The sequence below is a fragment of the Coloeus monedula genome, assembly GCF_965178545.1.
Source record: "Coloeus monedula genome assembly, chromosome: 4".
Taxonomy (NCBI): domain Eukaryota; kingdom Metazoa; phylum Chordata; class Aves; order Passeriformes; family Corvidae; genus Coloeus; species Coloeus monedula.
Window position 1 is genome coordinate 54355036 of NC_138784.1, and position 27004 is coordinate 54382039.

Consider the following 27004-nt stretch of genomic DNA (forward strand, 5'->3'; position numbering starts at 1 on the left):
CCATATGCAGTGTCAACGTACGTCAGGTGAAAAGAACTCTCTTAAATTTGATGTCACAGATTAGTGTATGGTATCAAGAAACAACTCAGATCACCTGATGAGAAAGGCTAACAAATAAACTGCATCTTTCACCTGCATTATATGGGTGCTATGCTTATTTGTAGTGGAATAAAGCAATACAAACCAAATCTAAAACAATTATTGAAATGATGTTTGGTTCTGCAGACTGGGAAAATAAGAATATTGCTTAGGTGACTATGTACAGCATAATCTTATGAATCTTATAATCAATTACATCTTCATTACTACAGATCATCCATGTAAGGGAAGTTTCTGGACAACTTTCAAAAGAAATTTGGATGGCAAGAAGTTAAAACATTTTAATCTGAAATAAATAAAAATATAATACAAAATAACACATAGAGTCTACCATATATAATTCTGGAATAGGCTAAGAAGAAGGAATACTTGCACGCAATTTCATTCTAATGATACTGTCAGCATATTTTGGGTGCATTTACAGAGCAGCAAATTCAAGCAAAACTAAAAGTCAGATTTTGCTGTGAATTACACTTTTCCAAAGCTATGGGAACTGTGTAAAGATAGCATACAGAAATTTCAGGAGAAGCCAACCTGAACTTTCCAGTCAAACCAGAGTCTCCTCAACTACGCTGTAGAGTTACTGTGAAGTTCCTGATACTCTGAACTTATTACTGCAAATTTTAGAACACCTCTGATAGGATAAATTTCTTCATCATTTATGGCATTAAAAAAAGCAGCCTACTTCATGCTTTCATTTCAGTAAGACAAATGATGCATAGTCAAAAAAAATGTCCTGCCTGTATTTCACCTCACGTCCATGAAATTACTCAGATCATGATCTTCCCTGCGAGACCCCAATAAGGCATATGTTTTGCTACAGCATGACAACATTTAATTTTTTAATACTACCTTCAACCCACATAGCACTGACCCACATAGCCCATCTAGTCTACTTACTTGGTAGAAAAAACACATGCAAATGAAACTTAAAAGGTATTACTTGGTGTTTTAGAAAAGAACCCCAGCTACAGATCAAAGTATTTTCTCAATTCCTCCCCTAAAATTTAAAGAACTTAAAGTCTATTTTCAGTAAAATATTACTGCATCATTTCACCTTCTAAGTTACCACCAGGTTTGCTCTTTTTAATGAAAATACAGAAAAAAATTTTTTTGCACATTAGTAACTTTCCAAAGTTCTGATTTGAGCATATCCAAAACCAGGAAAGACTGTTTAGATTGCATTCTTTGTATTTTTCAAAAATCCAATAAAGCAAATATTTACAAGCACAATTCAAGATTTCACACTATACCATGTATTTAATATACTTTCAGGATTGAAGCCTTAATGGAACCCCTGACATGGGCATCAGTAGAAGATGTTGCCCAGTTTGGCCCAACCCTTCTCAGGTACTTAAATCAAGTACCTAAAATAAAAATGATTTATCTACATTGGTAAATCAGTCTGAGTAAGGAGCATGCTTTTGAAGAAAATCCCTTCAATGTCCCAAAGTTGCAGCACTTGGTTCACACTGCAGAATTGATTCAGAGTAGGTGAAAAAGGCTCCTCTTGAATTAAATAAAATCAGCTGTGGTGCTCAGCTAGTGTACCTCACATATTCCAGCCACTAGGGTGCTGTAAGTCTAGGACAAGACATGACAGAGACTAAACTAAATCCCCAGAAATGCATATGAGGTGATTACCAGATCCTCAGCAATCACTCAGTCTCTGTACAGATCTGTTTGGGCACACATCACACTTGGCTCCCTTTGTAGTCAAGGAGACAAATGCCAAACGGAGTTCAGGTCTTCCAGATTACCATCTCTTTCTATTGAGTACCAATTTTGGTGGCCATCAGCAGCTAAAAATCCTTCATAGGTGCCTCAGAAAAGTCCAATTTACTGCTCTTAGAACCATTCATTCTTTAATTCTTCTCTCTGCACAGTAGGATTATCACATGCAATTAGCCCTCTTAGTACAGGCCTGAATCTCACCCCACTGTTTCAACAAGTGGCTGTTGCTAGAAGGTACTCAGTCGACCAGGCTCTCTCAGCAGTGATGCTGCATTCGAATTTGCGCAAGTGGAGAAGGTATGAATTAGGAGTCAGTCACATAAAATATGAGGACAAGTTCTAAGTGATGCTGCAGCACAGCTCAACACCATCTTTATGGCCTCTTCTCTAATGTGCAGAGGTTTTTCACTTATTTTTTTTCCTCGCACATGCACACAAAGACCAGTAAGTTGAGATGGGAAGAGCTTTAAAATTAAGAATTTAAAGAGTTTAAAAGTTAAGTTAATTGATAGTACAGACTAGAAAAGTCTACCTAGCTGTTCTATGGGTCACTGAGATGTTTGGTCATAGGTTCTGAGATATTACAGAGACAAGAATAAAAAGAATTGGCGTTTACATATGAATGCAAGGCACCGTTAAGGTAAACTATAAGGGATAATCCATGCCAAAAGAAGAGTTTAGGACAGTGAGACTGTGAGTAACTGCATTAAAGGCTGAGAAGAGAACAAGGTACAAAACCCAGTAGGCAGGAAATGGACAGGTACCAGGCATGACCACTCATTCCAATTGCTTATTTTGTAAGGTTGAATAAGGACTTTAGCAAAGACAAACCAAAGAAGAATTTGACACACATGCAGTACTGATTACGGGGAGTTTCTATACCTAATCAATTATGCATACTCCATCCTAGTGAAGGCAAGAGGATATTGAACAAGTGTTGCTACAGTTATGATCTAAAGACAATACATATACAACTGAACCTGCACCACTCTGCCCATCACAGAGCTGAAGAAAGCCCATCTTAACATTTCAGAAGCATGGAGCTTTAAGATGAAATATGAAAAAAGAAACACCCTATATAAACAGTTGTAATGATTTTTTAATGCGAGACTACAATCACAATTTAAATATAAATTACATATTAATAAGAACAGATTCTTAAATCTATTCTCAATTCCTTTACTTCATTTTTTAAAAAAGTTGTGAGCAAAAGCAAACCAAAATTTTTCATGAGAAAAGAAGTATTTTAAGTTTTACTATCAACCTTACCTAATCCATAGATATTTTTCACATGAAGTCTGTTGTGATTAAGCTAAGTGAGTTTGGATCTAAATTTATATCTCAGCTTTTACAAATATTTCAGATTAATTACTATGGAATAAATGAAGAATGACACCTTAATTAGTAATGCTTCTCTTAGCAATTAGGATTCTCTTGGCTTCTTTTAGCAATTAAAGTGGCAGTGGCATATCATTAAGGTCTTCAAAGATTCCCTGTGCCTCTCAGAAGTAATTACTGTGTGAAGCACTGAAAATCAGGCTCATAGCTATAATCTGTTCTCTAAGGATCTAACAGCAGGATAAACACTTTGGCTTCTTCCTTCCATAGTAATTTTGCATTAACCCATTATCATTATCCAATCAATCATTAATGTAATTTTAATGTGTCATCTTTCATGAAGTTCAATTTCATTTTTAAAAAGTAACTGATTATAGTAAATTGATTTTGCAAAAATGTGTAATAGTAAAATCATTTAAATGAAAACAGTTACCACATTAGCACTTTTCTCCATGGCAAGATGCTAACATTCATTTAGCACAATGAAATACCAGCATTAAGCACAAAGTAGCATAACAGAAAATACTTACATGAGACACCTTGGTATAATAATAGTAACACCTTCATGCATCACTAAACATGCAGCTTATAACGTATATAGGAAATTTTGACCTTAATATATACATGTTCCTTTATGAATGTGCAAATGAGGACAGGTTTGTCAGAATTTAGCAAGATAAGATAGCTACAGCTACATGAATGGCATTTTTGACTCCAGACAAAATAAACAAAAAATATACACCATTGCTTTTGAATCCAATTTAAATTTGCTTTTTCATGATGGGCCAAAATTTGACCAATATTTCTGCAGTAAATAAATCCACTGTTCTATTTTTTTAGTTTTCCTTTACTTTCTCAGTAGCCTCATTCCACGTCAGAAGTCTTTGAAGTACTTGGGTTTACTCTGTGCTGGGATTTATGAGTTTTATTTTGCAGAAAGGGATTCTCACACGCTTGTCTTCAGGGTCCCAGGGTCTTGGATCTTCAGAGTCAGCAACTGTCTGGGACTTACTCTTGAAAAGAAAGATATTATCCTCTTCGTAAATTTTATTGAAAAGCTCTTATGGCTTCAAAGGAATCATGTTAACTTCATGCAGTAGTTAACTTACAGATCAGTCATACCAGCCCTTTCCAGTACAAGGTGTTTAGCAATGACTACATTTAATGAAGTATTCTGAAGTTTGCAGCCAGGATACTTTTTATAGCAGTTTGTGACATATTCTTCAGGATTTTTCACTGAGTAGAGAAAATATGATCTACACATACAGATTTGTGGTGCTGGATGTTAGATGACACTTTGGCACACCCTGATGTAAAGTAAGGAGCAGGCATTCCTGAATGGTAATTCCTGAGTGGTATTTGCTGTGCTGTATACTTCAGGTGCTGATCACATTTTTTTACCAACCCCCCTTTTTTTCTTCAACAGTCCACTGTCTGAAATTCAAACAAAGCCTATTTCATCAGCCACAAAACATATCTTCTGTGAGTGGTAAAGACCTGGCCTTAATACAGTTTGCTTCAGCACTACAGAACCACCTACTGCTACCATGCTTGTCTTGATCAAACCTGAGATTGTCATGCTAGGTCTAGACTGAACATGGATTGGGAAATGAAACTTTGTAGTTCACACCTCTTTTGTCTTTGAAGTCAAATAAACTCACCTGAAACTCTGGTACTTCTTTACACCTTCCTGTCAGAAATTACAATGAAATCTTTTGCCCAGTGTCTCAAAGGTATATGGCAAGCAAATACAAGGTCACATTGTCCATGCATTGAGTCTGAACATGAGCCAACTCTAATTCAAAAGTGTTGTAAACATGTGAGTGACCCCAACAGTTCTGTAGTGCAGGTGCTGGCATCACAGTGTCAATTTTTTGGTTTTGTGTTGGGTTTTGGCCAAATACTATGTCTCCCTCTCTCTGCTACCAACCCCATGACCTCTTCAATTACAGTAAAAGCAATCTCCAACTCACTTTTGCTTCTTAAATAAGTTTCTTTATGAGAGAATTCTCTTCAGAGATATATGCTTTTGTTCATTTTCTGTATTCCAGATATCCTCATTAGTTTAAAAGGTACTCTTTGGAAAAGAGTTCCTCTGTGTGGGTAGATGAGAATGAGGTTCTTTGGACACCTTGGGCACTACAGAAGCCAGCTAGACCAAGCAAACATTGTTGCATCCCATTTGCCAGTAACAAATGGAGAGACAAAAAAACCTGTGCACAATATAAAACCATAGGGAGAGGAAGTGACTAATTTTACTTAGATGCAGCTGAGATGAATACACGCAATTCCTGTGATAGGATCATGTTACAGCAGACTGCTGCATCCCACAGTGTTTCAACATGTTGTAGCAAGATTTCACAAGGCAATGACTGTGACAGACAGGAATCAGGAGTATTTTTGTTATTTGGTTAGTGAATCAAGAACAAATCTTCACTTTGAGGTAGGCATCCCTTTCCCAAACATGAAGAAGACTGGCTGAGGATTATCTTTTCACAGAGGAGTTTCAGATGGCACAAAGCTAGTCGAAAAATATCTCATTTGTATATGGATTGCTGGTCATCTCAAAGAAACTGGAAGGCCTGATGCTGGCAGTGGGCAATTTCTCAGACATTTTTAGAAAGATTTACCTTCTAAATGTATTTGAGACTAATTAGGAGTAATTGTAGAAGAAATGACAAAGATGTTAACTACTGTTCTTAGGATAAGAAATTTTTTTGAACAAAACCAGAGGTATTAAAAATACAAATGGAGCACATCTGCTGCCAAACAGAACAAGCTGTATGTGTTAGAGGACAACACAAATCCTAAAAAGTCACCAGTGTAGACATAAAATTCTCACAGGAATTAATATAAGTGATGTTTATTTAATATAAAATATTTATTGAATTTTTTAAAATTTGAATAAGGATGAATTTATTCATCTTCATAACTATATAAATAGAAACTACTCTATAAAGATCAATATAGTAGGAAACCCAAGAAATATCAGTAGAAATGAAGTTATTTCTCCTAATTGTATTGTTACTTGTAGCAAAAATGTCTTACTATCTATCAAATTAGTCTGAGTTTCATTTAAAATAAAAGGAGACCAGGGCACTTTCACTTGGGCAGCTATGCATTTTATCTTTTACCTGAATTTAGATTTCAGAAACTGTGAATTAGGCAGAAGAAAAAGATGACATGCCTGAAGCACACCTCTTGTTCTGGTAGTTCACCTTTTCAAAGCTTTGCATCTGCTCACAGGGCATTTATTTTAATTTAGGAGATAACCTATATTTCTGAGCGCAATATATATAGAGAGAAGTTTACCTTACTACCTCCAGTGTACCTTTCCTGTTTTTCAATAGCCAGTGTCTTAGGCCAACCACTTAGATAAACCAACATGTCAAGGTATCCCACCCTACATAGCAGTTGCTTTGAGAAAACTCAGAGAACTCTTACAAAGCCTAAACACCTAAATTTTTTGGCTGCTATAGTGAGGCCATATGATTAAATGATCAGAAAAGAATTCCAAATTATCTGATGCTATATAAAGCTTGCAAAATTCAAACAAACTCAACAGTTTCTTCCATCTGACTTCTCCTATGCTTCTTGGTCTTGACATTCACAAACCAAAAAATAAGCATTCTGCCAAGGGACAGGGAGAACTTTGCTCTTCGAGGCAGTAGCTGAAGTCATTGCTCTGCTACCCTTTTCCAAGAAGAAATGCAATAGCAGCAAACAGAAAGCTAGATGGTGCTACTATGCTGACTTTATGGTTACAACCAGATAGGCAGCACACGAGCTTGGAAAGACAAATCAAATACTATAAAGGGATCCAGAGGAGTTTACATATGTAGATGAAGAAATGCTGTAGTTAGGTAAGCATTTGAGTATTTTAACATTTGGTTCATGCTATGTTTATAAGAAATGAAAGACCAACAGGAATCTCTAAGATAATCAGCTCTTGCTTTTGAAAGAGGAAAACATTAAGGAGAAACATATTTTCAGTAACTGTTGAAAAATAATATACCAAGTTTTATCTCATAGAAAGCAGTACTAATTGAAGAAGTCTATGCTTCGTATTAACATATAATAACAAGTATTAGTAAGATGTTGCAAACATCTTAGGTATTATTGTAGGTTTCTAACACTTTCCTTCACTTTGAAGCAATTCTACACCTATTCATTTAAGAAAAATTAAACTTGAAGTTTAAATTAGCCAAAAATTTCTTTCTATTTCATCTTTTTACTGTTGGTAAAACAGATTTTTTAGAGTTATTCTGACATATTTGTGTGTTTTGGCTCAGAGACTAAGGACTGACACATTTCAAATTACAAAGGCTTATCTGTGACAGGGAGCTTGCAGTACTTGCTAAGAGAAGTGTGATTGTATTCCTGACATCCTACATTACCTGTATAAGTAACCCAGAATTGCAATAGAGTAATTGCGATGTATTCACCTTGCATATTTTTCTGAAATCATGATTGTGGGAGCAGATCTCATCTTCACATCAAACCCAGATGACACATCTTCAAGTTGTAAAGGTAATTCTGTTTCTTGTCCTGCTCTTCTTTGCCAGGTGACCATGAACAAACAGCCCGTAAGAGCTGGCACCAGCCTCCTTCTGGCTGACTTCAGTGCCCCCGTGGCTCTTCTCAGCTGAGCTATGAGCTCAGTAGCAGCAGTGACTGCAGTTTATCCAGGCAACAGGCACGCACGGCAGCCCTACCACTGAGAAGCCAGCAGACCCCAGTGCTACCCTCAGCTTTGTCACCAAATTGCCCATGACCTTGGGTGATCTCTGTTTATTCCCGTGTTTCATTTCACTCAGCTGCAAACCAGATCATACTCATCTTTCTCTCTAAGGATAGGTGACAAATATCATAAAAATGAGAGGAAAAAATTACTTATCTTCTAATTCGGCATCTTAGAAGACTGCTAACCAGAGCATTTGTCTCACAGATATCCTTTAGTTCTGAAACTACAGCAGAAGGAGGAGAAATGTGATTCTTCTGTCACATTCAGGATTCAGGAGCTCTATTTACTGTTTATAAATACTGTCCTAAGAACACTTCAGCCAATTGCAAGTGCAAAAGAGAAAAAACTTGGGAGTTAGCAAATTAATGGTGATCTTATATTCTCAAGAAATACAACCATAAAAAAAACCCCAAAAACAAAAACAAAGCAAAACCCAAAACCATCAAGTTTTGAGAGCAATATGATTTCACACAGATTCCTTACTATTATGGAGACCACAAATTTAAAGAAGTCACCAAAATACTTTCTTTATAGATGAGAGACAGAGAGAAAATTCTAAGTGCTTGCAGAATGTTTATTCCAAATGCAAAAGTTTAAGAAATTAAAGATACATTATTTACATATGAAACGTGTCATAGCAGAAAGCAGAACAGAACATAAAAGAATGAATTTTGCCCTTCAAATCTTGGAAAAAGTTCAGGACAAGAGCTAGGCTGAAATGTTTCACTTTGGAAGTCAAACCCAAATAATACCACTTTGTAGTATTGTCCTGTTCAGGCTGTTCAATTTGCAAGAATTTAATTTTATTTTATTATTTATTTTCCTTTTTTTTTCTTTTTTTTTTGTAAGACCACTGAGCATTACTAATCCTTTAAAAGCAAGCTTTAAAAAAAAAATCCCAGTATTCCTTTTTTTATTTCTAGATTGGAAGCAATAGAATAATACCCTTTAGTAACCACTAGGCTATGCTAAGATACAACTAAACAGGCACACAATCTACTTTTTAAAATAATGCATGATTTAAATGCACACAGATGTGCAAAGGCACATCAAAAAACCCCCATGCATTAGAGAAGGGATTTAGAGTAACCCACCTATCTTGAGTCAATTAACCGGTCCTGCTGGGGTTTTCAACCCTAAAATAATTAGGAATTAAGGAGATCCAATTGAGCTTTCCTGAAGCAAACAGTACCTCCCTAATGCTGCTATTCTAACAAATAGACCTTTCAACAGAAAGAAACAGGTTTTTAGTATTTTATAGAGGAAGTTTTTAGCTCAAATTTTACTCCTTTACTTTGATGGTTTGTTTTAGATTCAAGATTGCAACAGAAAAAAAACATTAGAAATGCTAAAAAATCTCCTTTTGTATGGATATTTGCTTTACTAAATAAAGGAGATTTAAAAAATATCTCATATGTGCTCTTCATTTTAGATAAGGGAAAGGTTACCGCATTCTATGAGAAGACAAATACAATACAAATTATGAGAAAGGAATCTAAAATATAATGATTTGTCAATAATTGGAACTGTTCTACAAATCCCCCTTAATGAGCAATATTTACCTTGTCACTACTCAGACTAGCTGTGTATCCTTTGCCTTGTAATATACTGACAGGATTCAGATACAAAAGGATATTTATATATCTTTTCAGATTAATTACTACTTTGAGAGCCTTTCATGTAAGAATAAAAATAAAAATGTAAAATAAGTAATAGGATTATGTTTACTGTAAGATGTATAATAGTGTTCAATTTTTTTTAAAGCATGTAACAGAATACATTGAAAAAACATGAATTGTTTCCTTGAGCAAGTGTTTTTTTGAAATCATATTCGTGGAGTAACACTAGATTAACTGTATGAATGTGTCAACATAAACATAAACCTCTTTGTTGGAGAAGTACAAATGAACTGCAATTGAGATTCACAGTAGTGTTGAGTCATAAAGACTCTTATTTCTTGCTCTTAGGTTAAAATTCATAATTAAAAATCCCAAGTTTATAATCTAATTTAAAATATAATTTTTGGTTATGACTGTGGAAATCAAAGAGAGAACATGATCTGAAGGTGATGCAGTCCAGAATACTATTTGTGACTGAAGTACACGGCAGTAAAATTTGTAGAATTCAGTATTCTTGAAGCATAAATGCAAGACAAGTTTTGAAGTCTTCCAGCATATCCTCTGTGTCAGTAAGTAAAGTCAGTCTTAAAAAGGAAAAACTTTTCTGAAGAGATAAAATTGAAAATCCACCATTTGACTGGGTCTGTGGGTTTTCCCAACCCTGCAGAACCTGATATATTTGGGCACAGTTCCCATATCTAAAAAAACTGTGTCTTATTGTAATTAGATAGAGTATTAATCTACTAAAACCCATCCCTCTGCAGTTGGCTGTGGGATAAAATTGGAATTCAACTCGGAATCACTTTTGAGACTCTCAACTGAAAATAATTACGTAATACTAACAGATTGCCTTCTTTTCCTAAGAGACATAAGAATCTTGTACATTAGTTTGTTAACTCAGACTGACACACAGAAAACATTAAGTTGTCTAGTTCAAACTTTGGTTAAGGATAAAGCTTCTGAAAAATACAATGAAGAATTAGAACTTAGCTGGGTTGAACACACTAACTACACTAGAACTCTGTTATAAAGCTTGCAAAATTCAACTTGCTGACATGATGAAATTCCAGGAGAAAGGATGATCACATTCTGTCATCCTTTTATATCCCTTCCTTTTGTGCACTCTATGATACTGTACTTAAATATATGACCACATTCTAATAATCAAATAAAATAAAATAAAATCAAATAAAACATAAATAACATAGACAAAAACCTCCCAGTTGTTTTCACTATTCAGGATAGTAGCAGCTGCCTTTGAGCTGTTCAGCACTTTATTTTGTCCTATGGCCTCCTTCATTATGTTTTATGCAAACACTGCTTTACAGAGAGACTTGATATTTGCATTCCCACATTGTACAGGTTTTCCAGGGAATTGCAGAGCCTGGCACTGTTACAACCCTGCCCAGCAGAGCACAAGCCTTTGGCTGAGCGAAGTGACGATGATTCCACTCCCCCAGCTCCTCTGGAGTGTGGGAACCTTTTCTACCAGATGCTTCCAAAGATTTATCTTCATATGTGTATGATCCTGGGAGGTGGTACTACTGTCCCTTGATAACAGGACAATTGAAATACTAAAAATTTTAGGCTTCAGAGATTAATTTTTAGGATACCTGGACTTGTACAGCACAATGAGTATTTAAAGTCCCATTTCAACTGACTTCAGCTAACAGCTGAGTGTCGACCACCTCTATAAAATCAGATCCCAGTTTATCAAACTGGACACAGGAAACAAGTAACATCAGTTACTGTAGGTGGAAACATTTCAGTCTCTTATAGGAAACTTCTGTGCAGCACAAATGGGGATAAAAGCCAGTTTCTTCCAAGCAACCCTCAACTATTTTAACTGCAAAATATTCCTTTGCCTTTCTGATGATAAGGTCCATCATCCATCACATATATCCAGTCTCTTCACAAATGCAGATTTCCCTGATAACACACTATCAGTTCAGAACCAGAGCAGCTTTAATATGTGTATTAAAGCAGGAGGGAATCGCTCTTGAAAAAAACCAGCAAATGACCACTTAATACTTATACTCACCCAGAAAGTCAAGAGAAGGCTGCAGAGAGTGCCTGGATGATGGCTCTTTGTAATATTAATAGTTCCTGACTGTATATACTAAGAATTCTACTAGAAGGTGTTCTTTTCCCTCCAAACAAATACCCTCTTCCTTCCTCTTCACTGCAACTCCAGTGTTTTCTACAATACTTCATCAATCTCTTCAATAGTTATTGAAGGAATTATTAAGTTTTTATTTCATTTCACATATATTAATGGGGGACAAGTCCATACATCCCTTGGTGCCCTAACTTTTCTTAACAAGTATGCAGGTAATAATCATTACAGCTAATAGCTATAAGGAAGTGGAAATGATGACTGACCTAGAGCATTTTTGGTGGGAAGAACTACAATATCTGCCTGGAGAATAGTGACAGTAGTGATCCTGAAATAAAATGCAGAAGTAAACAACTGTGCCATGAGATTAGTATTCAAAATCAATCTGAGGAAGTAACCATCAGCAGCAGATGAAATGGATAACGATTAAATTAAATTATTGACAACAATATTTGATGGGGTTCTTTAATGGTCAGACAAGACTACCGATATAAACCAGCAAGGTTAACTGAATTGGGGGGGCTAGAAGACCCTCTGAAGACCCCAGAAGAACATCTTCTTGCCAAGACAGCCTCTGGGGAAATAGAGGAGCATGATGAGAGGAAGTGTTGGAGCCTTCTCCTTGTTGCTGGATCCAGTTGCATGTTACACTCTAATTGGGGGTGCAGAGAGCATGACCCCAACATTATCAGTGACCAGATCAAAAATGGGAACTTCTCCTAGTCATTGCTTAGGATAGGGGCATGGCAGTACAACACCCCTGATGTATGTAGGGTGAAGTTTGCAATTGAACCAGGTCATGTGCAGATGAAAATGCTGCACATCATTCCTTGCTGATGTGGTTTAAGTCAGCCTGCCTACACGCTGCCTCTTTTGACAAGCCTGCTGAAGAGGGCAGGCAGCACCATGCCTCCCTGCATCCTGCACTACTGCCAACGGGCTGAAAATCTTTCAGCAGCAGGAAACTGAATCCATGCTAGTGGGCTGGACCTAGATAAAGATGTGCCACCATCACCAAACCCTTTCACTGGTGTTTGGTGAGTACAAATGAATGGGCCAGGAGGTGGGACTCACAGGAGAGCTTTATGCTTTATCATGCTTTAGTACAAACACTGTTCTCTCCTCTCCAGCTCCTCTCTACTCCAGCTTATTCATGTCAGCTGAGTCTTCCTGCTCTCTCCTGCTACATTATCCCATTTCCCTTACGTATTTGCTGCCCTGCTTTGAAGTTTTCTCATCCCAGTTCCAGTCTCCAAGCACAGTAGCTCCAGTTCCCCCCTGACTCTATGACTCGTTTCCCTCTCTTTCCTCGTAACTCCTGGTCACCAGTCACAGGTCTCCATCTAGCAAGTCTCATTGTTACAGTCCTAATCATTAGTGTCTAAGTTTCACAAAACCAAAATGAAGGACAAGACTGGTATGTGGGAAATCTGAGCCCAACTAATTAACACTTTGACAAAACTTTAGTCAGTTTGGTAGTTTTTTTAAAGAAAGTATCATATATAGGAAATTTTGGCAATTACTGCCTGTATACAATGAGCAGAACACAAACAGGAGGAGACCAAAAAGAAATCTAAACAGCATGGACAGTATATTGATTCTTTGAGATTGCTTTATAAAAAAGATACAGACTTGCTTTAGCAACACTACCTGTTCTTGCAGCTGGGCTGAGGAGTAGTGGTGGCAGTCAATTAAAGGAGCTGTCTTTATGAATAATCTATTCCACATAGTTTCAGTGTTAGACAGAAAAACATCCTTAAACTGGCATTCATACATATTATTTTTTCAAGAGAAAGACCATACAACAGATAGAGAAAGAAAGGAGAGACTATGTAGCAAATATCACTCCATTCAGGTATATGATTAATCCTATTTTAATGGAAAAATATTTTTCTCCTAAATATTTAACAAAGTGCCATAAATTGTAACATTCAAAACCAGTATCTAAATGAGACTGTACTCTTAGTTCTCCATTTCAGACCTAGCTCAGCATCTGTCTTTACACATCACTGAACATCTGAAATGACTGTTATTCCTGACTAGTCCAAACTTCATGTATAAAATGCAGACGTAACACAATACCATACTATAGGAAATGTTTTACAAATTTATAAGGTTTTAAAAACTTTATGGTTTTAGATACACTTCGTAAAAACACAGGCACAGTGAGACAAAATAATAAAATAGAGACAGCCAGGAAATGGACACTTACCCACAGTGCTTCATGTGAGGTGGTTTATCCATTCTCACCGCCAGTTTAATTTTCAGGTCACTGTCCTGACTGTTTTTGGGAACTATCATTTTATGCAGATCAGGGGACTTTGGGCTATTGGACGTTGGATATAACACTACCTGCAAGTCATGAAAAGATAAACTTCAGCAAGCTAATAAAAAACACCCCTGGTAGTCTTTAATGGAAACATCTAAGCAGTGAAGATTCTTGTTGCATCTCCTCCAATATGAAAGATGACTAAAAAAGATTTCATAAATCTAATAAACCAGCAGAATCAATCTTATTGTAACAGATGAATTTCAAAAATTAACTCCTTCTTTCTCTTATAAATGGGTATTTTCATATTATGAGTTAATAAAATTTCCTCCTGTTAATACATTCTGAATTAAGAGCTTTTTTTTAAAAAAAAAGAACAGTTGGCATTTCAAAAGGGTCATGTACAATTAAACAGGAACCTAAACTTTTACATTAGTCAATGCTCTGCTGGAAACACCTTTTGAAGCAATTTGCTGTAGCATTATGTGACAGATCAGCCCTCAGTAGTGGCACTGCTTGAGAGAAGATAACCAAAGTATATGTCTTGTCACTGTCTCCAATTTTTGATCAATAGCATTAATAAAAGTCAATTTTAGTAAAAAACCACAGAAATTGTAGATGAATTCCAAAGCATCTTTGCTGCAAATGGAATATAATAAATGTAAGATGCTATGTACAATTCACATGTGATATGACACAAACCTTTTGTTTAATCTACAGTGATAGACATAAAAAACCCCAAACCATTGAATTTTAAAGATTTATTTTTTAAAACATTTATATAAATTTCTTGAATTTTCTAACAATTAATTTTAGATTAATATTAGTCACAAGTTGTTAATATTTATTTACCATCCAAAAAGTTTATCAATTTATAGCCAGTACAATTAAAAATTACTGCTCCATCAAATCCTTACCCACAGCGACATGTTCAGCAGTTAAATGCTGCTGGAACATAATTTCCTTTCATTCTTATTATAAATACTACTTTTGAACCACTTTAGACTCTAAAGTATTAACATATTACTTGGGAGTCTGTCATAACATTCAGGGAGTTCTGAATTATCATTATCATTTCAAAAATAACAACACTCTAACAAGTACCATTCTTCACATCTTTCATTTCCTGAAAAACAGAATTAATTATTATGTTAACCATCAAGTTAATTTCTTACACATAGTACTTGTGTCTTGTGTCATATATCTAAAACACAATATATTGTCCCCCATGTTACTATGAAGGTTAAATCAAGTATTTGAGCAAAACTGTCCAAACAGGTATAAATCTAACAGACGTTATTAAGCCAAAAATATTACAACAGTGTCATTCAGATCTAATCATCTGAAAGATGGCCTAAGTGGAAGGCCTTCAGCTTCTCATCTCAATAATTTGCAGAAGCACACCCCTGCATCCCATTAATATCAGGAGCTCCAGTCAAGCAGAGAAATATGATGCATCACTCCTAATCAAATATGCAACCTTTGTAAAACCAGTGGAAGAAATAACCTGTCAGATTTATTGAGTACATTCAGTACCTTTTAAAGAGATAGCAGACGAATCAGTATATTCTGATTTTAGCAAACCAGGAGTTTACTTTTTTTTTTTTTCTTGCAAATGCACAGAAACCACTATCTATAACAGAGTTTACTCCTTCATTCTGATTTTCATTCTGAGTAAAAGGCACTCCTTAAAAAAACATTTAAAAATATTATGAGCACGGCAACCTTTGCGTTCTGATGTATCATAGGGAAAATTATTTTTGGTTATCCCTTTAACTGCAAGATTATATAAACAGAACTATTATACATTCCTTGCATTTAATCACTAGGTATTTACATAGAACTGCAGGTGATGCTAAGAATTTTTCCTTTTCTACAGGTTGCAGTTCCTGTTGTCCTGTAAAAGCTTATTACTGCTCAAGCATCTCAAGTGACATCTTTCTCCTGTCAACTTCCTGAGATTTTAGAATGCTGATGAAAATAAAAGCAGACAAGAGTATAACTAATTTATATCTGCAGTACTGACAGTTCCTTTCCTGAATTTTTAAAGAAGTATTATGGGGCTTCAATTTCAAACCTCTCACTAAGAATAAGTATCTGTCAGACTGTTTAAGTATGCACTGTGTTAGGTTATACTTTGTCATGCCTTCCAGCTTTAAACAATGAGAGCTTGAGAGAACTTTGTAATCAAACTTTTTGTTACACACAAACACATGTATGCACATGTACACAAAGCATTTGACAGGCATTAATTACTTTGCAATAACCTTCATACTAATATTGCCCTTAGGGGCAATGATAACTACTGTGTACCCTACCATCAGCACAACCTGTAAGCTCCCACAAAATCGCTGAAACCAAAACACTTGGCAACTGCTCCTTGATAAGAAAAGTAAAAAATTGCTGAAATTTCTATTAAAAGCATTCTCTCCACTATGGAACACTGTAATGTGAGGTCACTGCCGTTGTCCATTGAGAAGCTTTCTAGGGTTATTCTGTCTCAGATTTCCTTTCAGCATGCTTAAGGGGTTTTAATCTTCTGGTTGTTTCATAATCTACTTTAAAAAAATGAAATGGTATCAACTCACATGTTTTCTCTGGCAGGTATAATAATCACCTAGAGGATACCCTTACTGTGCTAAAACTTCCATAAATTTCATAAAATTTCTGCTGCATCATATATTTTTGTCCTGTATCATATATTTCTGAACTTTTAATTTATTTTATTTTGGTTTATTTTATTGTTCATATACCTGTGGATATCACCATGGTAAGTTGTGCAGCAGCAGCACAGGGAGTTTGGACAGTGTTTACCATAATTATACTAACAGATAATCTATGTTAAAAAGTACAATGAACTGTTAATGACCAGAAAGCTACACAGTGAACATAGTTGCTGTGAATTGGATTGCTTCAACTCATGTAAGGCAAATTAATAGTATCAGAACAGTGTGGGTTGAGATAATTAAGTAAATTCAATCATCTCATAATCATTAAAAAATACTTGACCACGTGTTCCAATTCTATCTAGCATTACATTTCCTCACACCACACTGTAACTGAAAAAGTGTCAAGTTCACTTTATGCCTCTACTCACCTGGATGTAAAATAAACACAGAAATCTTATACTACAGAGCAACATTGTAGGCATTTGTGCAAGTGATGTTCTCAAAATACTGTTTGTTAGCTGTGAATGACTGGAAATGTTTCTCTCTTGGGCTTAAAAGATGACAGGTTGAAAGACGCTGAAGCTAATATCATTTGACAACTTAAATAACCATCGTTTTTGTGATTCCATTGTGTATTTAGGTCCCCAGGTGGGTCACAATGGAAGAAGTTAATTTAAGTACACCTGAGCCAAATAGTCAATCCAGACAAGCAACTATTAATTCTATTTTTGGCCCATTGATCATATCTTCTTTTAAAGGTATGAAAGATTGAGTTGCCTAAAGTACTCTAAAAGCTTAAACAAACCAAACTGGGGGCAGTCTTGTTTTCTCAGAGAAGATAATTGAGCAAAAGGTTCAGATTGAACAGCCTGTTCAGAAATATCTCCAACAGGTACTCCCATGTTGAGATAAAACTCTCAGGCTAACCATTCCTGGCTGTAGTTGTCCTGCTGTCAAAAGAATAGGCAGCCTTGAAAAGGGACTAATGAAGGCAAGCAGACTGGCAAGTTGTAAGCACCTCAAGAAAAATCAAGAGTCAAGATATTCTCTACTTATTCTCCCCTCTGACACTTGTGGCTGAGTTTCAGCCAACTTGTGTCCCCACTTTCTGGATGCTCCCCATCCCCTACTTCCACCAAAACTCATGATATTCAAGAGCTGAACCTCAGTGATAGATTTACCCACTCTTTTGACCCAAGTATTTGAGATGAGATAGATTTTTTAAGTTGGGACGATCTAAGACACATTTTGAAATTTCAGATCCTGGGCACCAGACCTTGGTAATCATGGTAATTCTGAGCTGACTGTGCTGAATTTTGGCTCACTGTCACAAGCAAAAATGATGAAAGTGAAGAAGATCTGCATCTTAACGCCCTGGCTGAAGAGGCAGGTGATGTTTAGCATGCTATTACAAAAAATAGTTATCTGGCCTTCAGTACAGACCATACCACACAACCTCAAAAAAAAGGAAGATGCAGCTTATCCACAGTCTGCTCTTAATAACACAGCCTGGGTCATCTTAAGAAAGCAAACCAAACCTCAGCCCAGCCCCAGCCCCATCCCCAGGGAGGCTCCCGATGCATGGAGGTGCCCTGGTGTCTCCCAATCCTGCCCCATGCCCCGATACCCCAGGGAGTTGCTCCTGCTTCTGGCATCCAGCTTCCTATCCTTTCTTCAAACTCTATGGTCTCCAAAAGGAAAGCTAGAAAATTTTATGAGACAAAAGTTCTCATGCCTGATGTGCTCTTTCAGAACACAAATGGTGTTAAAAATGTTTGGTTTTTTGCTGCTGGCCAAAAGGGCATTTTCTTTTTTATCTTATACCATACATAGAATGAAAACTTTCAAACTCGTATCTTAAGGTCTGGCTACGTTACAAACAGTTGAGAACTCAATATACATCACACAGCCTTAATCATAAGCAGCTTTGTGAGGTCTGTTCAGAATAAACAACACACTCCTAGTCATGCAACAAATCCCACAACGAACTAGAGAAACCAAACTCTCTAACTCCCATGCTCTACCAGAGACATTTCTAACTCAATTTGTGATTATTCAAAGCTATGAAAAACAGCCAGTGCTTGACACATAAGATCACATAGTCCCTCAACTCCATTTGTTGAAGCTTTCATCATGCCACAGGACTAATTAATACAATGTAAGGATTTTCTTTCATGTTTTAAAACACAGCAATTTGAAAAGACGCCAGTGCAAGCAGAGAGGACAGGCAAAATTTAAGTTATAAAACAAGTACCCATTATTATTAGGCATATGTAAATTTATGCTGCTGGTCATCCTCTGAACAAATATGATAGAAAAATATAGTTAAATATGTTCTGTTTCACTGATCTGAAAATAGTTATAGACCAAAAATTATTGAAGGTGGCTTGGGATATGAAATAGATGACTAGAGAAACCCTTTAACGTTATGTAGTTTGTGTAACTCTGGCCCCAGCCTCACTTATGGGACACCTGGTTTTGATAGAAATGTCTACTGACTCCTCTCAAGATACCTTCTACCCTAACTTGAAAGTTTGGAGCTGTTCTATGTTATGTGAGCCCCTTGCCCAAAGACTGGCTAATGTCAGAAAGCCAGAAGCTGCTGTCAGTGTGACAAGAAGTTCCCTCGAATGCCCTAGCAGCAGCCTGCCAAGCACAGCACTGCACTTGCTTTCCCTGAGCATTAAGTCATGACAACCTGCTACCAGGTGATTGCAGAAAAAGAAGCTCAAGAAGAGGCTCAAATTTGGAGGTAGAAAGGGGAAAAGGAGATGTCTCTCTTGAGAGTAATTCCCTTAGAAAAGTTATCACCTTGGGAACCCCTAAAGAATGGGTTAATAAAAGCTCGATCACCAAGGGACTTGATGAGTTTTCTCTGCACGCTCCATCATCTCACCTATTGAGTAATCTCTTGCTGTTTGGCTATGATTGCATTACAGCTGAAACACCAAGACAAGGCTTTGGGTAACAGGCGGTTAAAAAGAAACAAAATACAACAGAAAAACTGAATAGGCACATGGTGAGAGGGCTATCTAGAATACTGCTGATTATAGAGAACTGTTTATACAGTCAACCTCTGTTGATGGTGCTGGCTGAACACTTACTCTGGTAGGTCTTAGCAATTGATAAAAGTAGTCTTTGAGTCCTGCCTAAAGAGCTTCTCCCCCATATCTAAGAGAGAGAATGCCTGAATACAAAATATCTCAAGCATTTCCAATGAGAGGCACTCTCAAAGAAGCTACTGAGAACCCCGTTAGAATGGAAACAATAACACTCGGACAGACATCACAGAGTGCTGACAGTCACACTGCTTGGGGGACAAGAGACAAAGTGGGAGTGGAAGCAATCTCTTATCATTTTCCATACTCAAAAAAGAAAGACAGAAGAAGTCAGACCTGAGAAACCTCAGTAATTTCAAAGTGCCATGGAGAAAGACAATCCCCAGGATGGCAGGCTTTAAATTAACAGTCACAGAATGAAACTGTCTCTGCTCAGGGGCTCTTTGAATGCGGCACAGAAGATAAACAACATGCCCAGTGCAGTCGACATTCAGAAACCCAGCAATCCTGTGAGTATAGGTACCTAGCCAGCACTGCTATTTTATAATTTTAAATCAAACACAGAGTAACAGTATTAAAGGAAAAAAACCCAAAAAAACATAGCTGCACAGCTAATTATTACTGGCTGCAGCTGACTGTGACAAGCAGGCTGTGAGACAATAGCTCTCTTTTAATTGAATAGTTAGAGCAACAAGGCTGAAATATTCTTATATTCAAAAAGTATCAGCAATCAAACAGCACCTGCTGCTCTCACATTGTATCCACATGTGTGCTAAGCACGCACAATGGCTGTCACTTTGAATTACTAGGTTTGAACATCTTTATACACAAAGTACTGAACAAGCAAAAGTGGTGTCAGATCCCTGTGTTTCAGAAACCACCAGGCTGATTTTGCAGAAGTATTTACACCAAACCCTGAAGGCTTCTTCACACTTTCTCAATTGTTGCAAGTACAAATGCAAACATCAATTCTGCCTTCTGTATGCATATACAAAAAATTATTCAAGTGGCCAGATAAGTTTCAGTCATATAAAATCTGTACCACAAATTATAAAGATTATTTGACTAATGTATGTTCTTAACATTTCCTCATTAGAATAAGCTTAGCTTCAAAGATACAGCCTGTCTCACTTTCTAGAAGTTAAAGTCAGGGGTTCAAGTCACTGTATGTAGAGGTCTGTACAAACACACACAGACCACTCCAAAAGCTCATGTTCTGCAGAACCCAAATCCAAATAACATCCTTTCCCCTCCTGTGCAGCATACATCTCTGCTTTTAATTTCAGTGGAAAACTGAATTTGTACAACTGTTCTCCAGTTTGTGTAGAACAGAGAATAAAGTTTAAGATTTATTTTCACTTGAAAGTGGTCAGCAGGAAGCCAGAAGAATATCCTGCAGCAAGGAATATCTTCTCTTGAGATTCACAACTGGATTTACTGGTATTTTTGTAGGAAGACAGCCATATCAGACAAGTGACATAGGAAGTATTACTTCCTTTCAGTTAACCACATCTTAAATGCTTTGAAGGGAGAAGTTGTTAAATAAGACAACATCCCTTCTATCACTTGGTGCTGACCTGGTGACTTCTGCAGCAGAGGTTGTGAGGCCCCAGCCTGAGCTTCCAAACATGGAGTATATAAAGCTGTAAGTATGATCTGCTCTCTCTACTGAAAGCACAGGCCTGCACCCCTTCTGCTCCTCAATGAGCTGGTTACTTCTGGAAATAAGCGGTGTCTTCTCTGGAAATGAGGGACCTGCTGATACCAGGGTCTACATCTTAAGTTCCTATGTGAGAGAAATCACTATGCACAGATGGGTTTAATGGAAATACCTTCTCCTCTACAGCACTGGGGAAACCTTTGCTGGCTCCATATTTTCCTAAAAAACTGATGCCTTGATGGCAGAAGAAACCTTTTAGTATGTGATAGAAGTTCAAAATTCAAACCATGTAGCTTGATGCTGCCTTCTACTACTAATTATAGATTAAACAGAACAAAACCTTCAGAATAACCACAAGTTATTGGTAATGCAAGCTTCAGTAATGTAGAAAAGTGGTATCAGGTAAAGACACACACTGTCAAGAAAGTACTTGATAGATGAGAATTAACGTCCACAGTAAGCTTACCTCAGAAGGGGTAGGTTTGAGTTGAATTTTTAAGTACAGGAAAAATACCAGTAGGAAGTATCTTCAGACCTTTTCCAAGGATAACAAATCTAGCTTGATCAGATGAACTCCTGCAAGTCACTGCATTGTAATGACCCAGCATAAAGTTGCCAATATAAAAATTAAGCTTATCCAGTGGGATTCTGCATCTTTTCAAATGCTATTTGAATTTAAATCTCTCAGACCTGAAAACAAAGACATCACCAACAAAAGAAGACTTTGAAAGCTAAAATGTGTACCGTAAGAGTACATAGTACTGCCAATTATTTTGTAAGAATTCTGTCAGATCTTCTCCCAATCTCCCCTGAAACTAGCAACCAACACTCACAAATACTCTGGTTAAACCAGAGGAGTAAGTTGGAGGATTCTTTCTTCTCCTGAATTAAGTGTCTACCCCCACAAGCTGGAAGGTGTCTGTCAGCAACCCTAGGTTTTACCAGACCTGGGAGGTGCAGAAGGACAGACACCCAAACAGGCTAATGCACAGCCAACATGCCCTTTTTATGTTATTCTCCACTGCGAAGGACCATGTGCACTACATAGGGTCATTGTGGGAGGTTTATCTTTTGCTGACTTATCTTTCTCAGAAGGTATTCTTTGGCAAGGATGTGGGCTGGACATTTTTGGTAAATCAGGAGTGGATTATAAAATGGAAAAGCAGTATCCAGGTATCTCCTGGGTACTTCTATTTGCTATTCCCAATCTCAGCACAAGCTTTAATGCGAGGGGGAAAAAAGGTGATGGCCTTTATCCTTTTCACAAGGGAAAAAGAAAAACAGCAAAAAGAAATTATTTTAATAGGCTTATTCTGGTAGAAACTGCCAAATCTCAGAGCATCTGATAAAAACAAACAGACTCTCTGCCAAAGAATACCAGGAGAGTAAGAATCAACAACAGAAAGAGAAGATTGCTCTTCCCTACCTCATCTTTAGTATAACTTGCTCTGTCTCTGGGAAAGCTGGGTCAGACTCCAACAGGGCACTGAGCTCTCTATACCCTCTCAATTACCTATTTTCTTCCTTTTTCCCTCACCCCTCCCAACCAAGAAACCTTCGAACTGGTTTGACCAGCTGACAAACACAGACGTGTCAGAAGGCAGCCAGGAGTGTGCAGGGAGAGGAGGCAGTGAAAAACCCACAAACCAATCATCTGTGGCCACAGGACACAAGTAAGGCAAAAGCTATATTCAATATTTTATATTTGAAGTGTTTTTGTTCTTTAAAACTAAATTTTTAATACTTTTAACTTCCTGTCCTAGAAACTCGGACAAGCTGCAGCATAAGAAAGCAGGCCAGGGCTGGTACCTGAACTTTGGCTATTTGAGGTTGCAGACAGACACAGAGGATCCTGCTAAAACCTGTGATACTCAGCCTCTTTATACTGATGATACTTCTTTTCTTCTCTGACTCCTTGGCAATGAGTATGCTGGCTACTGTTCACAATGGCCACATAGTCCCTCCTCCACTGTCCTTCACCTTGGCACTGACTTACCCTTTGCTTCTTTGAAAGGACTGATCAAGAAGGGACAGAGACAAAACTTCTCTGCATTTAGTAACACTATGCAGCTCCTGCAAGTTCACCCTTTCAGTGTCTCTTTTATTGTTCTGAATCCAGATATTGGTGACTCTGGCTTGCTCAGCTGCACAGCTGTGGCTCCTTTGTACCTGTCACACTACCTGCCTGGCTCTTGCCAGGGTGTACCCCCGTGGGAACCTTCCCCATGCAGATCCCACCTACACCTTGACCAAGCGACCTTGGAAGCCCTTTAGAAGGATATGAGATGAGGCAAGAAGTAATCCTGAAGACACAGTCCTGACCTTAACAAGTGACACAATGCATGGTAGAATGTGTCTTTGCATAACCACCTGTGCTCAGAGGACACAAAGCGGAGAAGAGCTCTGCTCTTTCCAACAAGTTGTGCTTGCTTGAATCAGAAACAGCCAGGACTCTGATTGTAGAACTGAGCATTAAAATGTGAGCTATTTTCCATGTGCTACATGTCAGAGGGGAAAATTTCAACAGGAGAGGAGGGGAGGGGGAGATTTGCAGACCCTCTCCACCTAATTCATCCTACCTCTTCTTTCTATAATACATTGCACTCTCTAGTTCTTGATTTTGGCCTAAGAATAAAGGATAAATTTACAGAACTTGCAGAACAGTCTGAGTTGGAAGGGACCCAGAATGATCATTGAGTCCAGCTATTAAGTGGATGGTCCATGTGGTGATTGAGCCCATGACCTTGGCATTATTAGCACCGTCCTCTCATTAACTCAGCCAGTCAAGATAGGGAAAACATGAAAATGGAGGAGAAGCTCATCGAGTACATGAATAAGCTCTTATTTTACCCTAACAGATTATCTCCCTCACTCCTCTCCCATTCTGCTTCATCCTTCTACCACTTAAGTCCTTCCTTTCCTTTTTCCAATTTTTTGCTACATTTATTACATGCCAAGTCTTACCTCTCTCCCTTTCACACCTAATTTGAGTAATTAAAAGCATTGATATATCATGTAGAAATTGATGTTTTAAACAAGACAAAGAGAACCACCATGGATGCCTGATGTAAGTTTCTGAAAGGTAATTTAAGTCAACCTATCATGTTTTGAACACCGGGAAAAGTCATCCTTATATAAAAAAAGCACTGTTTTCTAGAGGCACAGCAGAGCAGGCTGGTATTGAAGGCCTTATAGCATTTTACAGTATGTTTTATCAATATTCACACTTCCACCCATCATTTCTCACATATTTCTCTTGTATACACATAATACTCACTCTTCCCAGTTCTTTATCTTCAAGTGCCAGCACCCCGGTGCTTTCTGTAAAGAGTTTTACTTTGACAACAGGCCGAGGATGAGTAGTGGTGAAATCCCCTTGGGTTCCCCATCTGCAATAAACAAAACAACAGAATTTAACTGAGGCTGAGCACAGGCCTGAGGGTGATAGGACTGTAATATTTTCTACAGAATATTTATCAATGCACTCCTAGAACTTAATTTTAAAGCTTTTGGAGGAGGAGGAGGGGAGAGAAAATGGAGATACATTTTTGAACATCTAAGATCAAATATTGACATAGAAGAATGGCTTTTCTCTGTGATAAAACAAATCAGAGTTTTTCTGTATGACTTTTGTCATAAAACATCAATCCAAAAATTTTTAATGGCAAAACTCAAAGAACAGAAATTACATCTTCATAGAGAAAAAAGAACCAAGCAAGAAAGCAAATAGGGATCTATTTTCTATGAAACATATTCACTATCTCCTGCATACAAATCAAATTCATTTAGCAAAGAATCATGTCTCAATTCACTTCAGGCAACCACACTATGAATAAATTAAGAGACTTACGCAGAGAAAATCTTCTATTTTATGAGATGTTACAACTTAATATGAGAATGTAGGAAAAATGTAAACACAAATGCAAATAATAGGAAAAAATATTATCAGAGTGACTATAGCTCTGCAAGATAATTACTGCCACAAGGCTGCATGCTTTTAGAGAACTTTAATTAGGCAGACAGACTTCTAGTTGTTAATCTATTATCTCAGTTAAGACACTTGGTTTGTGAGCTTTCCCCCCTCCTCCCTGTGTGCCAGTGGTACAAAAAACAAGTTATACAAATTCGATTGCAACTTCCTTCAATGATCTATTCCATATTTCTGAACAACCACATGCAGGCCATTGCATAGATTAAAATGACTGTGATTATGCTACTAGACACAAACAAAATGCAAAAACTAAGCACAGCTCTAATTTCTCTTGATTTTGTCTACTGTGTGAGATACTACAAAATCAGAAAATAATAAAATAAAGAAAACAAATAGCCTTAAGAGTATGCTCTATAAAAGGATGTATTACACAAGCCAAAATCTTAGGCCCTCATTTAGAAAAAGAAGTTATTTTTATTTACATTCAAGAATACACAATCTCTCCAGTATTGCAACATGAACATAGAGTAGTAATTTTCCAGCAAAGGGATTTATTAGGGAAAAAGAAAATGCTTTAACTAGCATGAGTTACAGACTTCAAGACCAAGTCTAGAAAGTAATATGCAATCAAAACAATAAAGCTTTAAGGAAGCAGCAGTTCTGTATAAACCAGTCCTACAGGTGGCTGAGCATGCCTGACTCCGAAAGTGAAGTTCACCACAAATTAACTGAATCTTGCATTAAATTCTGTCTTCTTTGCTTCGTCTAGGTTAGATAGATGCTATTCTGTCTGTGGTGTGAATAGCTTTAGCCTCCACAAAGTGGTAATTGAAATAGAAATTCAGACAAACTACCTTCCTGAGTGGGAGAAAACCTGTTTATGATCTGATGATAGATGCTGCAGCTGCAGGATAAGACAATGCCTAGCACTACTGCTTTTCCCAGTGGCAGTGCCAGGGGTATGTTTTGTCACAAAAAAGAAATGAAATTTCCAAGGAGAAAGCACCTTTATAAAAGATGGGACAGTTTTATCTTCACTTTAGCTTCCAGATCCCGGTATTCAGGAAGAATGCTGCCTTAAATTTGGAAACACAATCTAAGCACTTTGATAGCTACACCCTCTCTCTCAGCTGTCAGGTTTGTTTGTCCCTGAGCTTCCAGAAGCATTAAACTGTGCATGCCATAATGGACAGGACCACACAAAAAACCCAAGAGAAACTCCCATTAAAATAACAAAACAAACCCAAACCCTCTTACAAAGGTCTAGTGCCAGCATCAGTTCATACAAAAGAGAAGAGAAATAAGTGGTCTCACTGACTGAAGGGAAGAGACCCAGCCTGTTCAATGAAGTGAACATCACTTGCAGCAACTCAGCTTCTGCAAGCTGAGCAGTAGGTGTGTGCTTCAACATTTGCTGGGGTTTGAGCACCCTAGCATCAGGTTCAAAGAACTTCCTGGAAAGTGGTGCAGCTTTCTTTGGAGACCCAGACTCCATCTCTGCAGGACACAGCAGGCAGGGATGGGGCACACCTGAGCCTTGCCCAGGGAGCCTGAAAGAATTTGCTCCTTTTTCAATTTAGATGCATAGTGAGATACTGATGAGAATGGGAGTAACATGGGGTCATCCATCTGTTGGATCTGTTGGCACTCACGTAGTATTAGGAATCACCTTTAACATTGAATCTGATTACCAGCCTTGACTGACATCTTTCTCCCATCCCCTGTTTCATCTGCAGCAGTAAGCAAAAATCCTGGGCTGAACAAGA

The 27004-nt window shown here is 37.4% G+C and overlaps 1 protein-coding gene across 3 annotated transcripts in view; it reads right to left on the bottom strand.

Annotated features, from left to right (window-relative positions):
* CADPS2 (calcium dependent secretion activator 2) overlaps positions 1-27004 on the bottom strand; it is a gene marked incomplete at its 5' end in the record, with an annotated part of 291727 nt that overhangs the window by 124818 nt on the left and 139905 nt on the right. For all 3 annotated transcript variants that reach the window (XM_082279935.1, XM_082279934.1, XM_082279933.1), the window contains 2 exons: positions 13863-14002; positions 24585-24696. In XM_082279935.1, the coding sequence (XP_082136061.1) occupies positions 13863-14002; positions 24585-24696 (252 nt within the window). The remainder of the gene's footprint in view (positions 1-13862; positions 14003-24584; positions 24697-27004) is intronic.